The following is a 19,605-nucleotide window of genomic DNA, read 5'->3' as shown; positions in this document are numbered from 1 at the left end:
TAATCCTAGGGAGGTTCCATAATTTTACTCATTTCCTCCCTTATTGCTGGTCATATGGATTGGTTGATAGTATATATTCTATATATGTATATCGTATATGTTGACTGATATATATGTATATATTTGATATATAATAATACTGTTATGAGAACCCTTGTAATTTAGTTTTTCTGCACCTCTCAAATTATTTCCATAGGATTTCTAGAAGTGCACTTACTTGGTTAAGGAGAATAAACATTTTAAGATTTTAATGCATAACATCCATAAAACTCATCTCATAAGTGAAATATCAGATAGGATAAATGCTATAAAAATAGCTTTAAGCTTAGGTTTATAAAAGCAATGTATACCTTGTATAGCGATAAAGCCAGAAACTGTTTTGAAAGGTCATACAGCATAGGACATAGTTCTCTTTCCCATAGGTTAGGTAGTGGATTCATGGGTGTTCAGTATATTATTTTTTAAAAAGTCCACTGGACTAGGTGATCTCTACAGTCCTTTCTGGCTGCAAAGTTCATTTATGTTCTGTTCTTTTATGATTCATTAGGTCTTCAAGGGTGTGAGATGCAAGTATAGAGCTACATGCCCCTTGAAATGCATAGTCTGAATATTTCATGTCTGGGCTGTAATAATGTTGGGGTCAATGGGAAAGAAAGACCGGTATCTAAGCAGGCTGATAAAGGAAATGTGTCTTTGTGAAATACACGAAATTCCTAATTTTGCAAACTAGTAGAAAAAATGATATAGGTTGCTTGCTCCTTTAGGAGTAAAAGTCTCCTAAATAGAAAATTGCTTTGTTGAGCAACTTTCTAACTGCAAGTTCTTAGCTTCTTTTTGTGCTCAGGGTAAGTATTGAATTGGAATGTTTATTCATTTAAAAAAAAAGTCTTTTAACTTTTCCCTATGTGAGATAGTTGGCAAATATCTTTTGTAAAGTTGCTACTAACAAATGTTTCATTAAATAAAAAATGTTTATGGCTTTCTTTTCCTTGTGATGATAACGCAGGGCCTTGGTAAGACTTTACAGACAATTGCTTTGCTTGGTTACCTGAAACATTACCGAAACATTCCTGGACCTCACATGGTTTTAGTTCCAAAGTCGACTTTACACAACTGGATGAATGAATTTAAGCGATGGGTCCCATCTCTTCGTGTTATTTGTTTCGTTGGAGACAAGGATGCGAGAGTAAGTGAGAAACAGGTTTCAAAAGGCAATCGAGGATAACATCATTTCTGGGGTTAAGTTTTATTGCTATAAAAGACATTCGAGTTGACTGCTACTACTAAATAGCACTTAAGTTGTGCTTACTCTTTGTTAGGCTCTTTTGTAAGTGCGTTTTATATATTAATTAAGCTAATTCTCACAACACTCCTATGAGGTAGATGTGTTACCTATTCATAACAGAAAACCCATTATTATGCTTATTGGCATTTACTTTTAACTAGCTCATTAACCTAAGCATTTTGAATTGCACTTTTAAGTGATGTTTTATTTTTAAAAATCTTACTTTATTGACAGTCTATCTTTTCAGTGATTCTATCATTTGTGCTGTTTTGATGCCAAAAATGTATCAATTTGCATTTCAATTTTTTTGTTTAAATTTTTTACTTTTGACTTTGACTTGTTTACACGCACACATGCACATGCACACACACATGAATGGAACTTTTTCTCTTTGTACAGAGAGCCTTGTGTTTTGTGTTTATGCATAGACACAGCTTTCAGTTTTGATCTTTGAATAGAAAAATACATGTGTGCATACATTCTTAGATAATATCAGAAATCCTGGGCTCTTGTTTAAAGTAGCTATTTGTCAATCTAGTAGGCTACAATTATTTTAGGACTGTTGAATTAATCTAAAAATAATGAATTATGCAAAAATACCAAAATGAATAATCAGTTTAGAAAGCATATGATTAAACTTGGTCTTTATTTTGCCTCCAGAGAACATAGTTTAGAGTAAAGATTTATTCTATTTTACATATTTAGATAGGTTATCAAAAGATATCCTCAAAAGAATGGTAGCATAATGAATTATGTGATTTTATTCTTATCATTTTGCTTGAAGAAAAATTACTTAAAGTTATTTAAATTTAACTTATAAATAATTTAAATATTGAAATACTGAGCTCATAAATATAGAATTACAGGCTCGATTCTTCCCTATGCCTAATATTTCGCAGTAGCAAATTAGTCACTTAGAAATCTTTCTGATTGCTGCTATTATGTAATACCATTTCTTATAAAATTTTGTATTTCTAAAGTATTGATTTGTTTTGCTGAAATTATTCGTTTTATGTATGTATGTATGTATGTATGTATTTTTGGCTGCGTTGGGTCTTCGTTGCTGTGTGCAGGCTTTCTCTAGTTGCAGCAAGCAGGGCTGCTCTTCATTGCAGTGCGGGGGCTTCTCATTGCAGTGGCTTCTCTTGTTGCAGAGCACGGACTCTAGGCGCACGGGCTTCAGTAGCTGTGGCTCGCGGGCTCTAGAGCGCAGGCTCAGTAGTTGTAGCGCATGGGCTTAGTTGCTCCGCGGCATGTGGGACCTTCCCGGACCAGGGCTCGAACCCATGTCCCCGGCATTGGCAGGCAGATTCTTAACCACTGCGCCACCAGGGAAGTCCCTGAAATTATTCTTGAAGGTCATAGATATTGAGAAATATCTAGGCTTGTGTTGTCATCATGTCTCAGTAAAAATGTATGTCAGTGGTTTTCGACTATATTATGTGGAATCCAAGGGTTTCATGAAGTGTCTCTGGGAGTTTTCAAGAAAGCGTGGATGTATTTAATTGGTGACTGCCCTATCTCTACCCCATGGGAGGTTGAAATTCTTCTAGACACTTCGAAAACTTCTTAATCATGAAAACTAACCTTCAAAGTCAATGTTTTGCAAATTGCCACTCATTAATGGGTTGGGGTTCAGTTTAGTGGGTGGTGACAACAATTTTTTAAAACATTGAGATAGAACAGAGTAGAAAGTAGCATTGAGGATATGTATTGCTTCTTTCTATATACACGCCCTCAAACATGTATGTATATACTGGATTGCGACCTAAAATACAATTTTACTGTGGGCCATGGTCAAAGAGTTTGAGAACCAGTAATTGTTAATTACATAAATAATTAATGTGCCATATGCAGCACTTAAAGATTGATGTCATTATGTGTAGAGAAAATCCAGATCATTATTTATAGACAGATTTGAGCCTTTGTACCACATGGGATAGATATATTGGATCTTTCTATTTTCTTGGCCTTCTGTAAACACTTTATGAGGTCAGTATTTTGGTAATAAAGTATTTGATGTAGGCTACAGCAGGTATTTGATTGAGGTAGGAAATTATTAGAGAAAATCCTGATCCTGTTTGAAGCTAATGTAGTCCTGAAGTATTTAGAGGTATGATTCCTAAACATAGTTTTTGACTCCTTCCTTTCACACTCCAGAGGCATCAAAGGTCATGGACATGGAAACAGGAGATCTGGTCTTAATTCTGGCTTTGCTACTGACTGTGGTGTTGAATGAATCTCAAAGGGCCTTAATTTTTGTCACCTATAATATGAGAACTTTTGGATTATGTGATCCTTATTTAATATTCTATCAAGATATTTAACTCTGAAACTATCAAGTAGTTACACAAATTTCAAAGAAGAGCTAATTTAAATTAAAATATGTGTATGTTCTATGAAACTGTACGAGGAACCATTAAACTGAGTATTTCACAAAATCAAATAAGGGTAAGGTATATGCAGGACTAAATAGGGTCTGGCACCCTGGTTCTTTTTATTTTGCCTCTAACTCCCTAATGTCTTAATTAACTTTTTGAATACCACTTCCCAGGGAGCAGCTGAGATCTACAAAGGCCTTTTATCTGTCCTCTACTTCAGTCCAGGCAATTCTTTTATACATAGTGGGCACTCATTGAATATTTGTTGAAAGAGTCCCTCGCGTGTTTGATGCATAACTGAATTTATGAAATAATGACTTTGCAGTGAACAGTCAATTTTGTTTATGCACTGTAACTTCAGATTTACAGTACTAACCAGTCCCTTCTCAATGTAGATTTTGCTGCTCCCTGTTAACCTTTGTGGTTTTATTTTGACCTGTAATAAAAAATAATCTGGAATTCAGTTAATACAAGTTAAAAATGCTTTCAATCAACTTGGCTACCACATTGGCCACTGCCTATGAAGATTTAAAAATAGTTTTAAATAGTCTCACTGTTTTAAATAGACTCATGTACCGAGAGAGAGCAAGTCCCCTTTATAAAATCACATTTGTAGTCTCATAACATCAGGAATTTCACAAAAACATTAATGGGCTTTCATGACCCCTTAACAAAATTTATGACTCATCCCTGCTAGAAAGTGAAGGAGACATACAAGAGATCTCAAAAGGTTGGAATCACTCATATATGTTGAGCTTTTTCCATTTATCGAAGTGCTATCATGTTGGTAATGCTTGGATTTTGGTAAGAGTATGGTATTCAGAAAGTAGTTCCTTTGCCCATGTCCTTTTGATCCTTTGTGGTATGAAGAGAGAGCCTAGTAATTGTCATCTTCTGGTGATATGAACTTCTCCGGTTCATTGAATATGCTGTACTCGTTTAACGGAAGCCTTTGCTTCTCTTTTGTTGATGAAAAATATTAGCATGTCATACAGATAATTGACCACAAAAGTATCTTTGGGCCTCAGATTTCCTATCTGTAAAATGGATGAGACCGAATGATTCCAAGGGTCTCTTAGAATTCTTAATAGTCTGTTGATGCTTTAATTCTGTGACATCTTGTCAACATATTCTAATATAAGGAACTTTATTTTGCATCAGGCTGCTTTTATTCGTGATGAAATGATGCCAGGAGAGTGGGATGTTTGTGTTACTTCTTATGAGATGGTAATTAAAGAAAAATCTGTATTCAAAAAGTTTCACTGGCGATACCTAGTCATCGATGAGGCTCACAGAATAAAGAATGAAAAATCTAAGGTAAGCTAGTTCTCAACATCTTTATTAAAGTTTTCTTTTAACTACAATTTCTGTTTGTTTACTTCTCTGTATTCAGAATTAAAAAAGTGATAGAAGGTTGTGATTTTATTCACAGAATGTGAAAGAAAATCAGTTTTTAAAATGATTTTGAAGTTTAAATGATTGAATATAAGACAAATGAAAATTGAGCCCAGTTTTTATGTAAAGAAAATTAGGTGTTCATTTGCTATAACTGTTGCAGCCTAAGTAACTCTGTTATGCTACAGTATTTTAATATTTTGGCAATATTTGGTGTATAAATGTCATTTGCATTGGTTTATTTTTTGAGGAGCTACCTTACGTGTATTCATATGGATTAGAAAAAATCATTTCCTAGAATTATCTGACTTGTGTGAATTAGAGTGTGGTGTTAACATTGAAAAATACCAACATTTCTTGCCATTCAACTCCATCAACAGTAGGAAAAGCGTCAATTATTATGATGAACCTCTCTTTGGATCACTGGGCTGCTTTGGGAGAACCAGGGACACAACTGAAGCAAAATCACCAGGTGGTGCTTTTCAAATTAGAGTTAATACCCGATAAGAGGACGCATGTTAGAGAATAATTGTTAATTTAAGAGCACTATAAAAATGTGCATTTTTATTGATAAGATTACTGTTCTTTTATACTTTTTGTGCTTTAATTTTTGTGGTTTTATATTTAGAAAGTTAATATAAGATATTCGGGGAAAATGGGCTCAAGTGTGGTGCTTAAAAATTGTGACCAGGCCAAGTTAGAAGTTGCCTAGGCATGGTGGATGAACATGATTGGCAGGGAGAAGGCGATAGTGTTGTATAAAGTGACTAGCCTGAATTCCATAGAGTTCTGACTGTTTCTGTGGACCCAAAATGGAAAAAATAAATTTTTTAAAGCGGGGGAACGGTCTCAGGTGTGACTATGATCTGCATTCTTGTAAGTGTAGAAATGCCTAGAATATTTTGTTCAGTTGTGCTTCACTGTGGCAATGTCACCTGAACCAGGATATTTTGCCACAGAAAATTAATTTTCAAGTTTTATTTTATTCAAAACATGTCTTGGGTTGGATGAAGAACTGATGAACATTCTAATAAATAAAACAATGTTGACGTAACTATTATTTTTCTAGCTTTCAGAGATTGTTCGTGAGTTCAAGTCAACTAACCGCTTGCTCCTAACTGGAACACCTTTGCAGAATAACCTGCATGAACTCTGGGCACTACTCAACTTTTTATTGCCTGATGTCTTTAATTCTGCAGATGTAAGTTTGTCATACGTTTTAAGTGTAATTTTCTTATGTTCACAGACATCTGTTTTCAAAGCATAGAATGTAGATTGAAATTGATAGTTCTTTTTCATTTGTAATTCTTTATTTGTGTTTTGATTTTCTCAGAAAGGTGCTCTTAAGTAGAAATTTTTTCAAACGGGGATATTTAGAGAAATAATGTTTCTTTTCTTTGAGATTATCCTGCCTGTTAAACTTTGCCTATATAATAACATTGCTACCACAACTTATGACATAAGGTAGACTGAGTTCAGAATAGTGCTTTCTAAATTTTCTTTTAATTAAATTGGAAGGGTTTTCTACATACTAGTTTGGCAGGTGGAGTCATTGAAATAATCTTTAATTATTGCAGGTATTAACATTTGGTGAGTACTAAAGAGCTTATAATATGTGATGTGAAAAGCAACATATTTTGTAAATGTATGATTTATACTGTTTTTATCATTAACATAAGGTTATGCTAGTGCAGCAAACAGAATTGAATGATTTAAGGACTTTGGAGCTTGATTTTCCTCATTACTGATATTAATTGATAATAAAAGTACCAAGTTCAGCTATCTATTGGTTTGTATACCTTATCTTGCTTTTGTTCATTTTTACTGTTTGATTAACATTTTCATTAGCATGTCTTCAATTTTTTATTCTTATTCCTACTCCTTTTAACTGGATACAATGCTACTATGGTATGGGGAAGCCTAATAAAAGCTTTTTAAGGAAAACCTGCTGATGGAGTGCCTCTATAATGCAGTTCAGATTTTGTTAACTGCTCCAGTATTTTATCTGTTTTCAGAAGTAAATAATATTGGCCATCACAGTTAACATATTTTTACAGTGCTTTTAAAATGAATTATTGCTATATGAGTTGTATAAGAATTTATAGAATACTGCATTTATTAAAAAAAAAAACTGTGCACTTACTGCAGAATTTTCACCCCTCCACAGGACTTTGATTCTTGGTTTGACACTAAAAATTGTCTTGGTGATCAAAAACTTGTGGAAAGACTTCACGCAGTAAGTAATAGCAGACAGGAAAATTTAGTAATTATATATATATAACTGAGCTAGAAAACAAGCTGCTATAGAATCTGTTTGAAATTGTGGATTTGCTTCTGGGCTCAGTCTTAGTGTTTTTCCCTCTCGACTTTTCTAATAGCCTCTTTGGGAGGCAAACTCCCACTGTATCCTCAGCTTCTCTATGGAACAGCTCTTCTGCTTTGGCTCTCTCCCCAGGATAATGTGGTTCTCTCCCATAGAGGCTGTTCACTCTCCCGTACCCCACAGGTCCTTGAGATTGCATCAGTATTCTCTTAGTTCCCCAATGCCATTTCAAAACCACTGCTTCTCCACTGTCATGTGTAAAACTCTTCCTTTGAGGCTCAAGTTATCTTGCAAGTCCATCCTCCGTCCATTCTTTTCTCTGTCATCTACTCATTACCAGGTGACCCCCTCACATTCATTGAACACCAGTTTCCCCTTCTTTGTTAACAGCTTCTTGTATCCTTCTCTTTCACTCATATTACTCCATTTGTATCTGTCCTGTTATCTCACAGAGATATCCAGTGCCTGGACTCCTGCTTTACCCCCATCTGTCAGACCATTTCTGTTACATTTTCTGTATCCAGCAATGAGCCCATGTTCTATCACTTGAACCACTTTTTTTTTGCCAATATCTCAAACTCCCTTGCTCTCTTGATCTGCCATTTCTGCCCTAAAAGCCCTAAACTGGAATTATGTAACTGTCCTATGGGTTTGAATTCTGCTTCTACCACTTACTAGCAGAGTGACCTGCTCTGTACTGGGGCTGCTCAACACTGATAAAGGAGATTACACCCACTGTACAGGTTGGAGCCACTACAGTTTCATGTTCCCTAACGTAAGCTGGGATTTGATGATGTTGGTGATCCTTCAACATGGCCTTCCTCAGCATTCTTTCTCATTTCCTAGAACAGCTATTTCAGACTTTCCCCAGTCTCCCCAAGACCTCTAACCCAGGTGTTCCCTGCCCTCCTCCTTTCTCAGCAAGTACCATCATTCCTTTCTCAAAGAGAAAATAGAAGACATTAGGTAGGAACTCCTTCAAGGATATCCATCTTCCAAGGATATCTGCATCTGTGTTACCTCTGTTTGAGTGGAAGAGGTCTTTCTCCCAGCAATGGCTAATTGTTCCAACGTGAACCCTGGATCTCATCTTTTCCTGTTTCCTTATGGACTTTTCCCCTTGATTTATCCTTTTTATTGACTGAATTTTCTACCTCTCCTTCCATGTTGGCTCTTTTCCTTCAACAGGTAAATATGCTCAATTATCTCCCTTATTAAATCCTAACCCACACTTAGATGCCCCCACCTCACATACACAGAACAGTACTCCCTCAACGCTTTGTCCTTCTCGAGCTGTGATTCTGGTTTATTACCTTGATGGCTAAGCTATTTGAAAGTTTAGTTTATCCCCTCTATCTCCACCACCAAATCTCCTATTTGCTCCTTTTTTTTTTTTTTTTGGCCGCACCATGCGGCATGTGGGATATTAGTTCTCGACCAGTGATCAAACCTCTGCCCCCTGCATTGGAAGTGTGGTGTCTCAACCACTGGACCTCCAGGGAAGTCCCTATTCACTCTTTTTAAAAATGTACACCTATAATTTTAATTGGCTTAGTGGAGTTTTGTGAGGAAGTGGGTATAGATGCATTTGCTATTTTTTGTCTGCTGTTTTTAATGAGAGTCTCAATCTTTCTTTACAGATAATACTAAAAAAAAAAAAACCCATGTATTGTCCACTTCTCCCTCTCTCCCCCTACCCTGGAAAAATGTAAACTTGGTGTGGCAGAGACCCTGTCTATTTTCCACCACATTGTGCCCTGTGTGCCTGGTCCAGAGTAACTGCTCATTAAACATTTATTGACTTGAAGCCCTAACAGTCATCATGCTTTATGTAAATATTTATTTAGAGTTAAACAGAACAAGTCCAGAAACAAATGACCTTATGTAATAGGGAATTTATTGCAAGAATGCAGAGGAGTAGAAGACAAATCTTCCAAGAATCTTGTAACACAAGTTGTAGTACAGCTGGGCCTCTGATAGCACGAACTTGGTCAACTCTGGGGAATGTTTACTCTGTCTCTGGTGGGTCCTATTCACTCCTGAATCCATTGACCACTAGAGTTTATCCATTAAATACAATTGAAACTTACTTAACAAGTGTTTGTGATTTCAGTTACTTAGTTCAGGGTATACCTTTTGGTCAGTGCCCTAGCGTCTCTGTAATATTTAGTACCGCTAACCACTCCTGCTTTAAGAGCTTTCTGTTTAGTGTCTGGGGTATGGGATGGATTTTCTCTTACCTCTTTGGCTATTCTTTTCAGTCCCAACCATGGTCTTTTCTTTCTCTGTCCCTGAAAGTTTAGTGTTTCATAGGGCTTTGTCTTTGGCTTCCTTTTTCATATGTGGTCTCCCTGGGGGTTCACTCCCATAGTTTCAGCTACCACCTCTATACTTATAACTCCCAAATTTCTCTCTCCTTGTCTCTCTCCTAAGCTCTAGACTTACATATCCCACTGCCTTCTGAGTCTTCTGCCTAAATGTCTCACAGTCAGTTGAAACTCTTAAAAATGCCACTTAGACAAATTTAAGAGGCCCAAGCAGGAAACCAGAAGTCTTCGTTTACACTTCCCTTTTCCTTACCTCCCATGGATCTCTAGTAATAATAGCCACAGTTTACCGATGTCTACTGTGGTTAAGCTCTACACATGTACTACCACAAATTGTCACAGAAGCCTTGAAACTAGGTGTCTTTATCCCCATTTAAAAATGCTTGGCATACACAAATACCATAAATCTATATGTTTTGGATGAATGGATGAGGAAACAGGCTTGGAAAAGTTAAAAGAACTTGCCCAGCTCACAACAGCTAATCAGGGACTGAGCTGGATGTAGAATCGGCCTGATCTGGGTTTGATTTCTGCTTCTACCACTTACTAGCAAGGTGACTTTGGTGACATTACTAACATTGAAATAATTGCCTTTCCCTCAAAGATTTATTGTAAGGATTTAATACTCTATCAAGTTCATGGTGTAGTATTTGGCACATTGCAGGTGCTCTAGAGATTTTTTTTTCTTGTGATAGAATTTGCCTTGCAGGTATACACTGATTGTTTCATGTTTTTTCTCTTTTCATTCGTATCTTCCTTAACATTGAACCATTTTCTCCTCATTCATATAGTTAACTATTTTTAAATGGCTTGAATTTTTGTTTCACTTTTAGAGACTCTTGGATCCATACTCTGACTTCAGATTTCCTCTCAGGTTTAAAAATATTGTATGACAGCAGATTTTTTAAAAAAGTATATTTTGTACTTTTTCAATAGTCAATAATCTTACTGTCTTAATTTTTAATGTCTTTTCTGCCATCAAATCATGAATGTCTAATTTAGGTCCCCTATTCTGAGCCTGTAATGGGCCATTACTTGGTTCTTTTTTACCAAGAAAGTTGGCAACTGGTGTTGGTAGTGTTTTTCAGATTATACAGTGGGAAGTAAATTTCACATTAGAGTGTTGTCAATGAAATAAATGGTTTATAATATTGAATGTTTTATAAACTTTTATAAAAACTCTCACTTTTTAGGTTTTAAAACCATTTTTGTTACGGCGTATAAAAACTGATGTAGAGAAGAGCCTGCCTCCTAAAAAGGAAATCAAGATTTACTTGGGATTGAGTAAAATGCAGCGAGAATGGTGAGCTATTATATTTCCATTAGAATTTATTTATTAAAAATTAGCTTTGTGGGCTTCCCTGGTGGCACAGTGGTTGAGAGTCCGCCTGCCGATGCAGGGGACACGGGTTCGTGCCCCGGTCCGGGAAGATCCCACATGCCGCGGAGCGGCTGGGTCCGTGAGCCATGGCCGCTGAGCCTGCGCGTCCGGAGCCTGTGCTCCGCAATGGGAGAGGCCACAACAGTGAGAGGCCCGCGTACCGGAAAAAAAAAAAAAAGCTTTGTAGTGGTTCAGTTGTGCCTTTAGTTCAAAAATTACATTTTTATGTTTAAATGCCAAGTTAAGTAGTTCAGATATTTTAATAGAAAATTGATGAGTATTTTATTTAACCTTTAGGAAAGAGCATGGGCCTTGGAGTCTATAGACCTGTGTTTGAGTCAGTGCTTTGCCTCTTAATAGCTACTTAGCTTGGACAAGTTATGTAATCTCAGTTTCCCTTCTGTAAAATGGGGGTAATAATACTTAGCTTATAAGGATGTTAGGGTTAAAGGGGATAATGTCACCGGCACATTTGCTAGTTATTCTTGCTTTTTCCATCAATGAAAAAAGCAAGCTTGTATTGATAAATACAAGCAGAGCAGGAAATTGACAAGAGGAGTCACAAGGAATCATAAATTTAAACATAAAATTAAACATGTTAGTAATGTAATAATGCTACTAAGAGAAGCAAAGTGTTGCTTATATAAATAAAATTAGATAATTTATAATATACAGTGACTTCTCTATTATTGAAGCCAGTATAGAGGAGTGGTAAAGAGTATATTTCTCTGGACTCAGACGTTAAGATCAAACCCTCGCTTTGTCCCTTTCTGTGGCTCTGAATAAATTGTTTCACTTCTTTTAGCTGCCTGAATTTCCATCTGTAAAATGGCAGTGACCCTAGTACTTACCTTGGAGTTGTAAAGATTTAACAAGATGATTCATATACCTGGCACTTGCACTCAGTACAAGTTGGCCGTTGTTATAATTAAATATTATTACTGTCCAGGTGGATATGTAGGTCTGTTTTCTCCTGGGTGAAGGTCTAGAAAAGACAATAAAAATGTTTATAGGATCAGAAAAAAATGACCTATGAAGACAGGTATAAGAAATTGCAATTGTTTTTAACTCAAACAAGTAAAAGCCAGATACCAACTTTCAGCAAATATTGTAGTTATTAAATATTAATAATTATCAGATGTAGTTGTCTGAATTGTTATCAGCTGATGGCAATTTTTAGCAATGGATAAAGCAGGAGGAAATAGGTTTATAGGCAACATACAAGTTAAAATATTCAGATCGTCACTATTTTTTGGTTTTGCTGATCAAATTTAGTCTCAAATCAAATCTTTTTGTTTTTCTTTAAATAGGAATCTAAGCAGATCACCAAAGGGACATTTTTTTTTTCCAAAGGGACATTTCTTGATGGCATTAAGCCTTTATAATAGTTGATGATTAATTATAGTTTAAAATTTTAGGTATACAAAAATCCTGATGAAAGATATTGATGTTCTAAACTCTGCTGGCAAAATGGACAAGATGCGGCTCTTAAACATTCTGATGCAGCTTCGAAAGTGTTGTAATCACCCTTACCTGTTTGATGGTGCTGAACCTGGTCCACCGTATACCACTGATGAGCACATTGTTAGCAACAGTGGTAAAATGGTAGTTCTTGATAAACTGTTGGCCAAACTCAAGGAACAGGGTGAGTTACAAATCTTCAAATTAATGTGAAGTAACTTAATATTGTATATGAATAACATTTTGCATAATCATTTGTCATTCATTCATTCACTTGTTCAGCACACATTGTTGAGTATTTACTGTTTGTCAGGAATTGTCCTATGGGCTGGGTATACAAAGATGCACAAGACAACAGTCCTTGCCTTGTAGATGCTCACAGTACAGTGAGGAGGAATAGTTGCAGGTCACTGTGATAGTGCTGTGATATGCTGAGAGATTGGGAGTTGGGGAAGTCTTCACAAAGATGATGTTTGAGGTGAGCACGGGAGAATGTGTAGGAGTAAACCATGAGAAAAAGGAAGGGAAGGGTGTTCCACATCTTCAGTGAAGCAGAGGTGTGAAAGAAGGGAATGTAGAGCTTGTGGTATTTGGGTAGAGTGGCAGTGGATGAGTCTGGGAAGATGGATGGGGCCATTACAAAAGGCCTTTTACACTATGATTTAAGGAGTTTGGACTATTTTGAAGGTGGTGGGGGTGGTCATAGAACATTTGGCTGTGGACAGTGATGTGATCAGACTTGTATGTTAGGAAGAGAAGCTTGGAAGCAGCATGGGGGTGTATCTACTGAGGATGAGAGACTAGAAACATCCTCAGGATGGAGTAAAGGCAGATTTTATTTTATTTATTATTTTTAAAATTTATTTTTTTATCATTTAAATTTTATTTTATTTATTTTTTATACAGAAGGTTCTTATTAGTTATCTGTTTTATACATATTAGTGTATATATGTCAATCTCAATCTCCCAATTCAACCCACCACTTCCTCCCTCTTGGTGTCCGGACATTTGTTCTCTACATCTGTGTCTCTATTTCTAGTAAGGGAAGATTTTAAATCATCTCAATATGTGTGGAGGATTTTGAAGACCTTAAAAATGTGTAACTCAACAAATGCATACTTATGTATAGTATCCCTTGAAGGTGTGTGTGTGTGTGTGTGTGTGGTTAGTGGAGTGTTCATGTGCTATATATTTATATTGCATATGATGTTTACTTTTATTTTTGTAACTTTCAAGTTAGTTTTACACAAGATGAACCACGTGCTTTTTTTGGTGAAATGTTTTAGGTTCAAGGGTTCTCATTTTTAGCCAGATGACTCGCTTGCTGGACATTTTGGAGGATTATTGTATGTGGCGTGGTTACGAGTATTGTCGACTGGATGGACAAACCCCACATGAAGAAAGAGAGGTGAGGAAGAGAAAATAAAACAAGACTTGAAAAATCAGAGTTCAATTAAGCCACGTTTTTCATCATTAGGTAGTTTTGAACTTTGGCCTTTTCTTTAGCTAGGTGCATTGAATTTCTCACTACCATCTCTCTCTCTTTGAGATCTTTAGCTGGACTTCCATTACACTGGCTCTTTAAAAATCTTTCTTTCCAAGGTTTTCAAAGACATCCTAAGTTATCTATTACATCCTTACCTCCTCTAATCACTGCTGTCTCTGGCCTTTTGACTACTTGTTTCTCAGTTTACTCTTTGACCCCTGATTCTGTGTCATTTTCTTTTCTTGATTTGCCTCCTACATTAGAGCCTCGCCATTCATGGAGCTTAACAGTTGAGATTGTTTCAATTTATGAGCAACCATAGACTCATGAGACAGTAATTTGTAAAGGGAATGATCTCAGTCTTACAGAAATTTTGTACAACTGAAATGGGACAACATAGGTGTAGGAGCTTATCATGCACTTGGATTTTGGAGTACTAAAAGGTTGGTGTGCAGGAATGAGTCACTTAGCTAATGAGGAAGCCTGCCTAGCACCCACTAGTTTTCTGTAATTTGGAAATTCTTGAAGATTTTTAGATGACTTCTCATGAATGTCAGGGGTCTAATGTATTTTAAGCCCTTTAAAGCACTTTTTTTTTTTGAGGGAGAGGGCTTTGCTAATTTATCTTCTCTTTTCTGTGATCCTTCAGGGCTCTGTCTTTGGCCTCTGTTTTAAGTCTATACTCATGCTCTGGGCAGAGTTCGTGATTTCATGGTATAGTGGAAAATGCATTGAACTTGGTTTCAGAAAACCTGAACTTAACACCAACTCCACCACTATGCGTGCAAGCTATTTAATCCTCTGAGCCTCAGTATCTTTGACTCTTTATTATAAGGGTAATATTAATGCTTAGGCTTCTGTTTTCCTGACAGTGTTGTGAGGATCACTGCATATAATATGTATGAACAGAGTTTTTGTACTATGTAGTGCAGTATAGCCCACAGGTCATGAAAGTGCACACAGGCCTTTTCACCTCTCAGCTCTAGGACCCCTTCTCAGGCCACAAAGACTCTCAGCCTGTGTCCCTCTCCTTCCATAGCTGCAGTGGGCACTCTGTCCCTTGTGTGCCTCCTTAGTGAAACCTGGCATAGTGTACGATAGTGTCCACAGCAGGAGCACAGGTCCTTTTCACATTAAGGGTTTCCCTGCTACACACTGTGGGAAAACAGTTGTGGTAATATTTATAAATGAGGACGTTTCAAAGCTTATGCTGTTCCCTGCTCTTTAGTCTTTTACCCTCTCTGAAATGGTAACTTGAATCTTTATTGGGCTTTCGCTGATTTATTCCTGGGAATGGATTTCTCCAAATCCACATTAAGCATAGTACCATTCAAGATGGCCCTTCTTCCCGGAATGAAGATGATACTAAGGCAGAAGAGTAGGTGCTTTCTGATCTCAAATAGCCAGTTTGCATTTCTGTCTAATTTCTCTGCTCATGAATAATGTGGACTTTACCTAATTATGCTCCAATTATCTGGTTTCTTAAAATGTTAAATAATGTTCTCCTTTCAGAGACTTTGAATCACATGCTTTGACTTTAGATATAGCAAAGTGAGGGACTTCTCTGGCGGTCCAGTGGTTGAGACTCTGCCTTCCAGTGCAGGGGGTGCGGGTTCGATCCCTGGCTAGGGAGCTAAGATCCCACATGCCTTGCAGCCAAAAATCCAAAACATAAAATAGAAGCAATATTGTAACAAATTCAATGAAGACTTTAAAAACGGTCCACATCAAAAAAAAAATCTTTAAAACAAAAAAGATATAGCAAAGTGAGAGCTGTTTGTTTTGTTTTGGAAATGTCCTGCCTTCCCATTATGTTGTTGTTCAGACAAGCATTTCATCTATTTTCCTAGTAAGAAGGGGAAGACTACCTTTAATTCCTTACTCGATTTGTTTGCGAGCTGTTAATAAGCAATTCTTTCTCAATAGCAGCTGGATTTGCCCTTTCTCCATTGCTACAGCTAAATTCAGCTAGCTCCTCACTTTTATGGGGAAAGGAACTAACATTTGTCAAGCAACGACTATGAGCTAGGCAACTTAGAGTTCCAGCTGAATTCTCCCAGCAGCCCAGTAAAGTATTGGCATAATTTTCTCCACTTGAAACTGTGTCTCAGAGAGGTTAAATGCTTGCTGAGAACCACATGTGTAATAAATGGTAGAGTTATGATTCACGCCCAGGTTTTTGCTATTTCCTCTACACCAAATTGCCTCTCACTACACCATGCTGCTTTCTGTACTGCCCCCTCTACATGCTGTATGGACTGCGGCAGAGTCACCTTCTCTGTCTGCAACTTTTGACCATGCCATTCCATTCCTTAAAAATAGAACTTCCTGTATTTTGCGATTATGAAAGTAATATATGATTGCCAAGGAAATCTTGAGAAGAAAAGTATTTCTGGCCAATATTTTTATGCCTATATAATATATAAATAATTAATATTATACTCTATACACTACATATGAAGTTCAGTATCCTGATACTTTTTACTCAACATTATATTGTACTTTCCTATATCAGTAAAAAATATCATTGTAAAAATAATTTTAGTGTGATATTTCATCCTGTGGACATACAATAAATAATTTATCCCCCTATTGTTGATCATTCAGGTTGTTTCCAATTTTTCACTATTATAAATAATGCTTAAGTAAAAGTCCTTATACATAAATCTTTGTGCCCATCTCTGATTATTTCCTTAGGATAAATTCCTAGAAGTGGAATTACTGGGTCAAAGGGTATGAACACTTTTAAGACTCTTGATGCATATTGCCAAATTGCTTTCCAGAAAGGTTGTACCAATTTACACTCCCAGCAGCAATGTATGAGAGTGCCCGTCTCACCGCCCCCTCGTCAACATTGAGTATATCATTTTTTTAATCTTTAAAAAATGGTATTATGTTGTTTTAATTTGCATTTATTTGATTACTAGTGAGATTGAACATTATTCTTGTGTTTATTAGCCATTCGTACTTGTTCTTTTGTGTACTGTCCTTTTTTTTCTCATTTTTCTATTGCGGTCTTAGTGTTTCTTTCTAATTAATTTGTATGAGATCTTTATATAGCAAGGATATTAACATCCTATTAATTTTTAAGACTCTTCACTGAATATCCCTGGATTACCTTCCTGATTTTCCTCATTACTTCCCTGTTTGCTCCTTTTCACCATATGGAAATAAATCTACTTACCTTCCCCTCTATCTGTTGCTCTCATTCCCATTTCTAAACTTTTATCTCTCTTGGTTGGTCTTCTATACCTTCTTTATTAATTCTTCATAAATTAATGGGAATGAAGTTGAGATATCTGACATTTTACCCCCTAGATATATTTTAGCTCCCACTCAATTAAAACATTTTCACTATTATTATTTTAAAATAATTTAAATGATTGATTAATTGCTTAGTTAAATTTGTCTTTGTGATTGTTCTTTTTATTGAGGTAAGCTTCTAAAGGTTAGGAACGTTATGTAATACACTTTTTACTGTACACATAGTACAGTTTATAGATAGATGCTTAAATATTTTTGAAGATGGAAGAATATTACAAAGTGGGGTTTTGAGCATGCATGTTAAAATGTTTATTTCTTTCTTAAGGACTCTGGTAATATAATTTGATTTTTCTCTCTTTTTCTTCCATCTCCTGTCAATTAAATAAAGGAAGCAATAGAGGCCTTTAATGTTCCTAATAGTAGCAAATTCATCTTTATGCTGAGTACCAGGGCTGGAGGTCTTGGAATTAACTTGGCAAGTGCTGATGTGGTTATACTATATGACTCAGACTGGAATCCACAGGTTGATCTACAAGCTATGGTTAGTAATCTTTAATGGTATCAGAAATTTACCTTAGCTCGGAAAACTATTGTTATTTATACAGCACAAAGGTAATTTATGATAAAATGGTAACAACAATCTTTGGGGGATTTTGTAGATGTTAAAATAGATTTTTCTGGAAAACAAAGTTGCTGTGCTAATTGCAAAAAACAAACAAAACAAAAACAAATACACCCCAAGCCCAACTATAGCATTTGTGTGTTGATTTTGGCTTTTATCATGAAACAGAAATGTCATTTTTTCCCACTCCTAAATATTGAAGAGGGCACATACATATGTTTTAATGAAAAGGGTTTAAAAATTAGTCTTTCAGTATTAATTTCCTTAACAACTAAATATATTAAAATCCTTAGCACTGAAATTGGGAGAGATAGGGTTTTAATTTCTGTTATAAAACAATTGGGGCAAGAAGGTAAAAAGGTAACAAAGGAATATATTCCAGGAAAACATTTGCTACCTAAGGACACCATCAGAAACTACTCTATGTTTAAAAAAGATTCAGGGAGCTTTTCTTACCTTTCATCATGGTATCATTTATTGAACTAGAGCTACAACTTGAGTCACTGTGACTCAAGTTTTGAGATTATATATAATTTCAGAGGTAAAAAGATAAAACATAGCTATGCATTCAAAATCCCAGGAATTTATGGGACAACTGACTGTCTTTGGAAATGATTAAAGTCATATGCCAATGAGGCAGAGCTTAGAAGTCGTCCCTTTTCTTTTATAATAGAGAATTGAAAATATTGACCATCGGGACATTTTAAAATCCACATGCTTTGGCATAATTGTTACTGCTTTAGGTACCAAACTGCATGTTTGATGTGACTAAGTTGGAGTAAGCCCCAGTAAGTTACAGTGTTACTGAACTGGAAAACTTACTGGTGACACTTTATTTCCTTAAAAGTGTTAGAGGATAGCTGATCTTTCACGATTTACCGATTTGAGTTTGAAATGTAAATATGTGTAGGGGTGTTGCATTCTCTCTCAGTGTGCTGTGTTGAAACTGTTACTGGCTCTAGTGTTTTTATATTTAGTACAAGGGCTGTTTTGAACCCTGTTTCTTTGATTTTTTCTCGACCAGCCTCCTCCCTTCACCTATTTGCCCTGGCAGCTTCTTGTGTTTTAAAAACACTCCCCCTGCAATGAACATTGTGGTACATGACTCTTTGAATTATGGTTTTCTCAGGGTATATGCCCAGTAGTGGGATTGCTGGGTCGTATGGTAGTTCTCTTTTTAGTTTTTTAAGGAACCTCCATACTGTTCTCCATAGTGACTGCTAAAAAAAAAAAAAAAAGGTCATGAAGAACCTAGGGGCAAGATGGGAATAAAGACACAGACCTACTAGAGAATGGACTTGAGGATACGGGGAAGGGGAAGGGGAAGCTGGGACGAAGTGAGAGAGTGGCATGGACATATATACACTACCAAACGTAAAATAGATAGCTAAGTGGGAAGCAGCCGCATAGCACAGGGAGATCAGCTCGGTGCTTTGTGACCATCTAGAGGGGTGGGATAGGGAGGGTGGGAGGGAGAGAGACACAAGAGGGAAGGGATATGGGGACATATGTATAACTGATTCACTTTGTTATAAAGCAGAAACTAACACACCATTGTAAAGCAATTATACTCCAATAAAGATGTTTAAAACAAAAACAAAAACACTCCCCCTAGCTGTTTATATGTTATCAGAACTTGCCACCTGTCACACCTTTACCAACTGTAAACCATAGGACCAG

The 19,605-nt window shown here is 36.3% G+C and overlaps 1 protein-coding gene across 7 annotated transcripts in view; it reads left to right on the top strand.

The window, feature by feature from the left end:
• The window catches only part of SMARCA1 (SWI/SNF related, matrix associated, actin dependent regulator of chromatin, subfamily a, member 1), a 73,567-nt gene that overhangs the window by 9,382 nt on the left and 44,580 nt on the right, over window positions 1-19,605 (top strand). For 4 of the 7 annotated variants that reach the window (XM_004280522.4, XM_004280525.3, XM_033407053.2 and 1 more), the window contains exons 6-14: window positions 1,007-1,186; window positions 4,828-4,983; window positions 6,131-6,262; window positions 7,229-7,297; window positions 10,905-11,014; window positions 12,511-12,737; window positions 13,840-13,961; window positions 16,737-16,772; window positions 17,692-17,844. In XM_004280522.4, coding sequence (XP_004280570.1) covers window positions 1,007-1,186; window positions 4,828-4,983; window positions 6,131-6,262; window positions 7,229-7,297; window positions 10,905-11,014; window positions 12,511-12,737; window positions 13,840-13,961; window positions 16,737-16,772; window positions 17,692-17,844 — 1,185 coding nt within the window. The remainder of the gene's footprint in view (window positions 1-1,006; window positions 1,187-4,827; window positions 4,984-6,130; window positions 6,263-7,228; window positions 7,298-10,904; window positions 11,015-12,510; window positions 12,738-13,839; window positions 13,962-16,736; window positions 16,773-17,691; window positions 17,845-19,605) is intronic. The other 3 variants (XM_004280523.4, XM_033407056.2, XM_033407055.2) reach the window with 1 other exon arrangement.

Source organism: Orcinus orca, chromosome X (assembly GCF_937001465.1).
Source record: "Orcinus orca chromosome X, mOrcOrc1.1, whole genome shotgun sequence".
In the NCBI taxonomy this organism is placed as follows: domain Eukaryota; kingdom Metazoa; phylum Chordata; class Mammalia; order Artiodactyla; family Delphinidae; genus Orcinus; species Orcinus orca.
The sequence above is the reverse complement of the archived record's forward strand: the minus strand, read 5'-3'. Positions and strand labels throughout refer to the sequence as shown.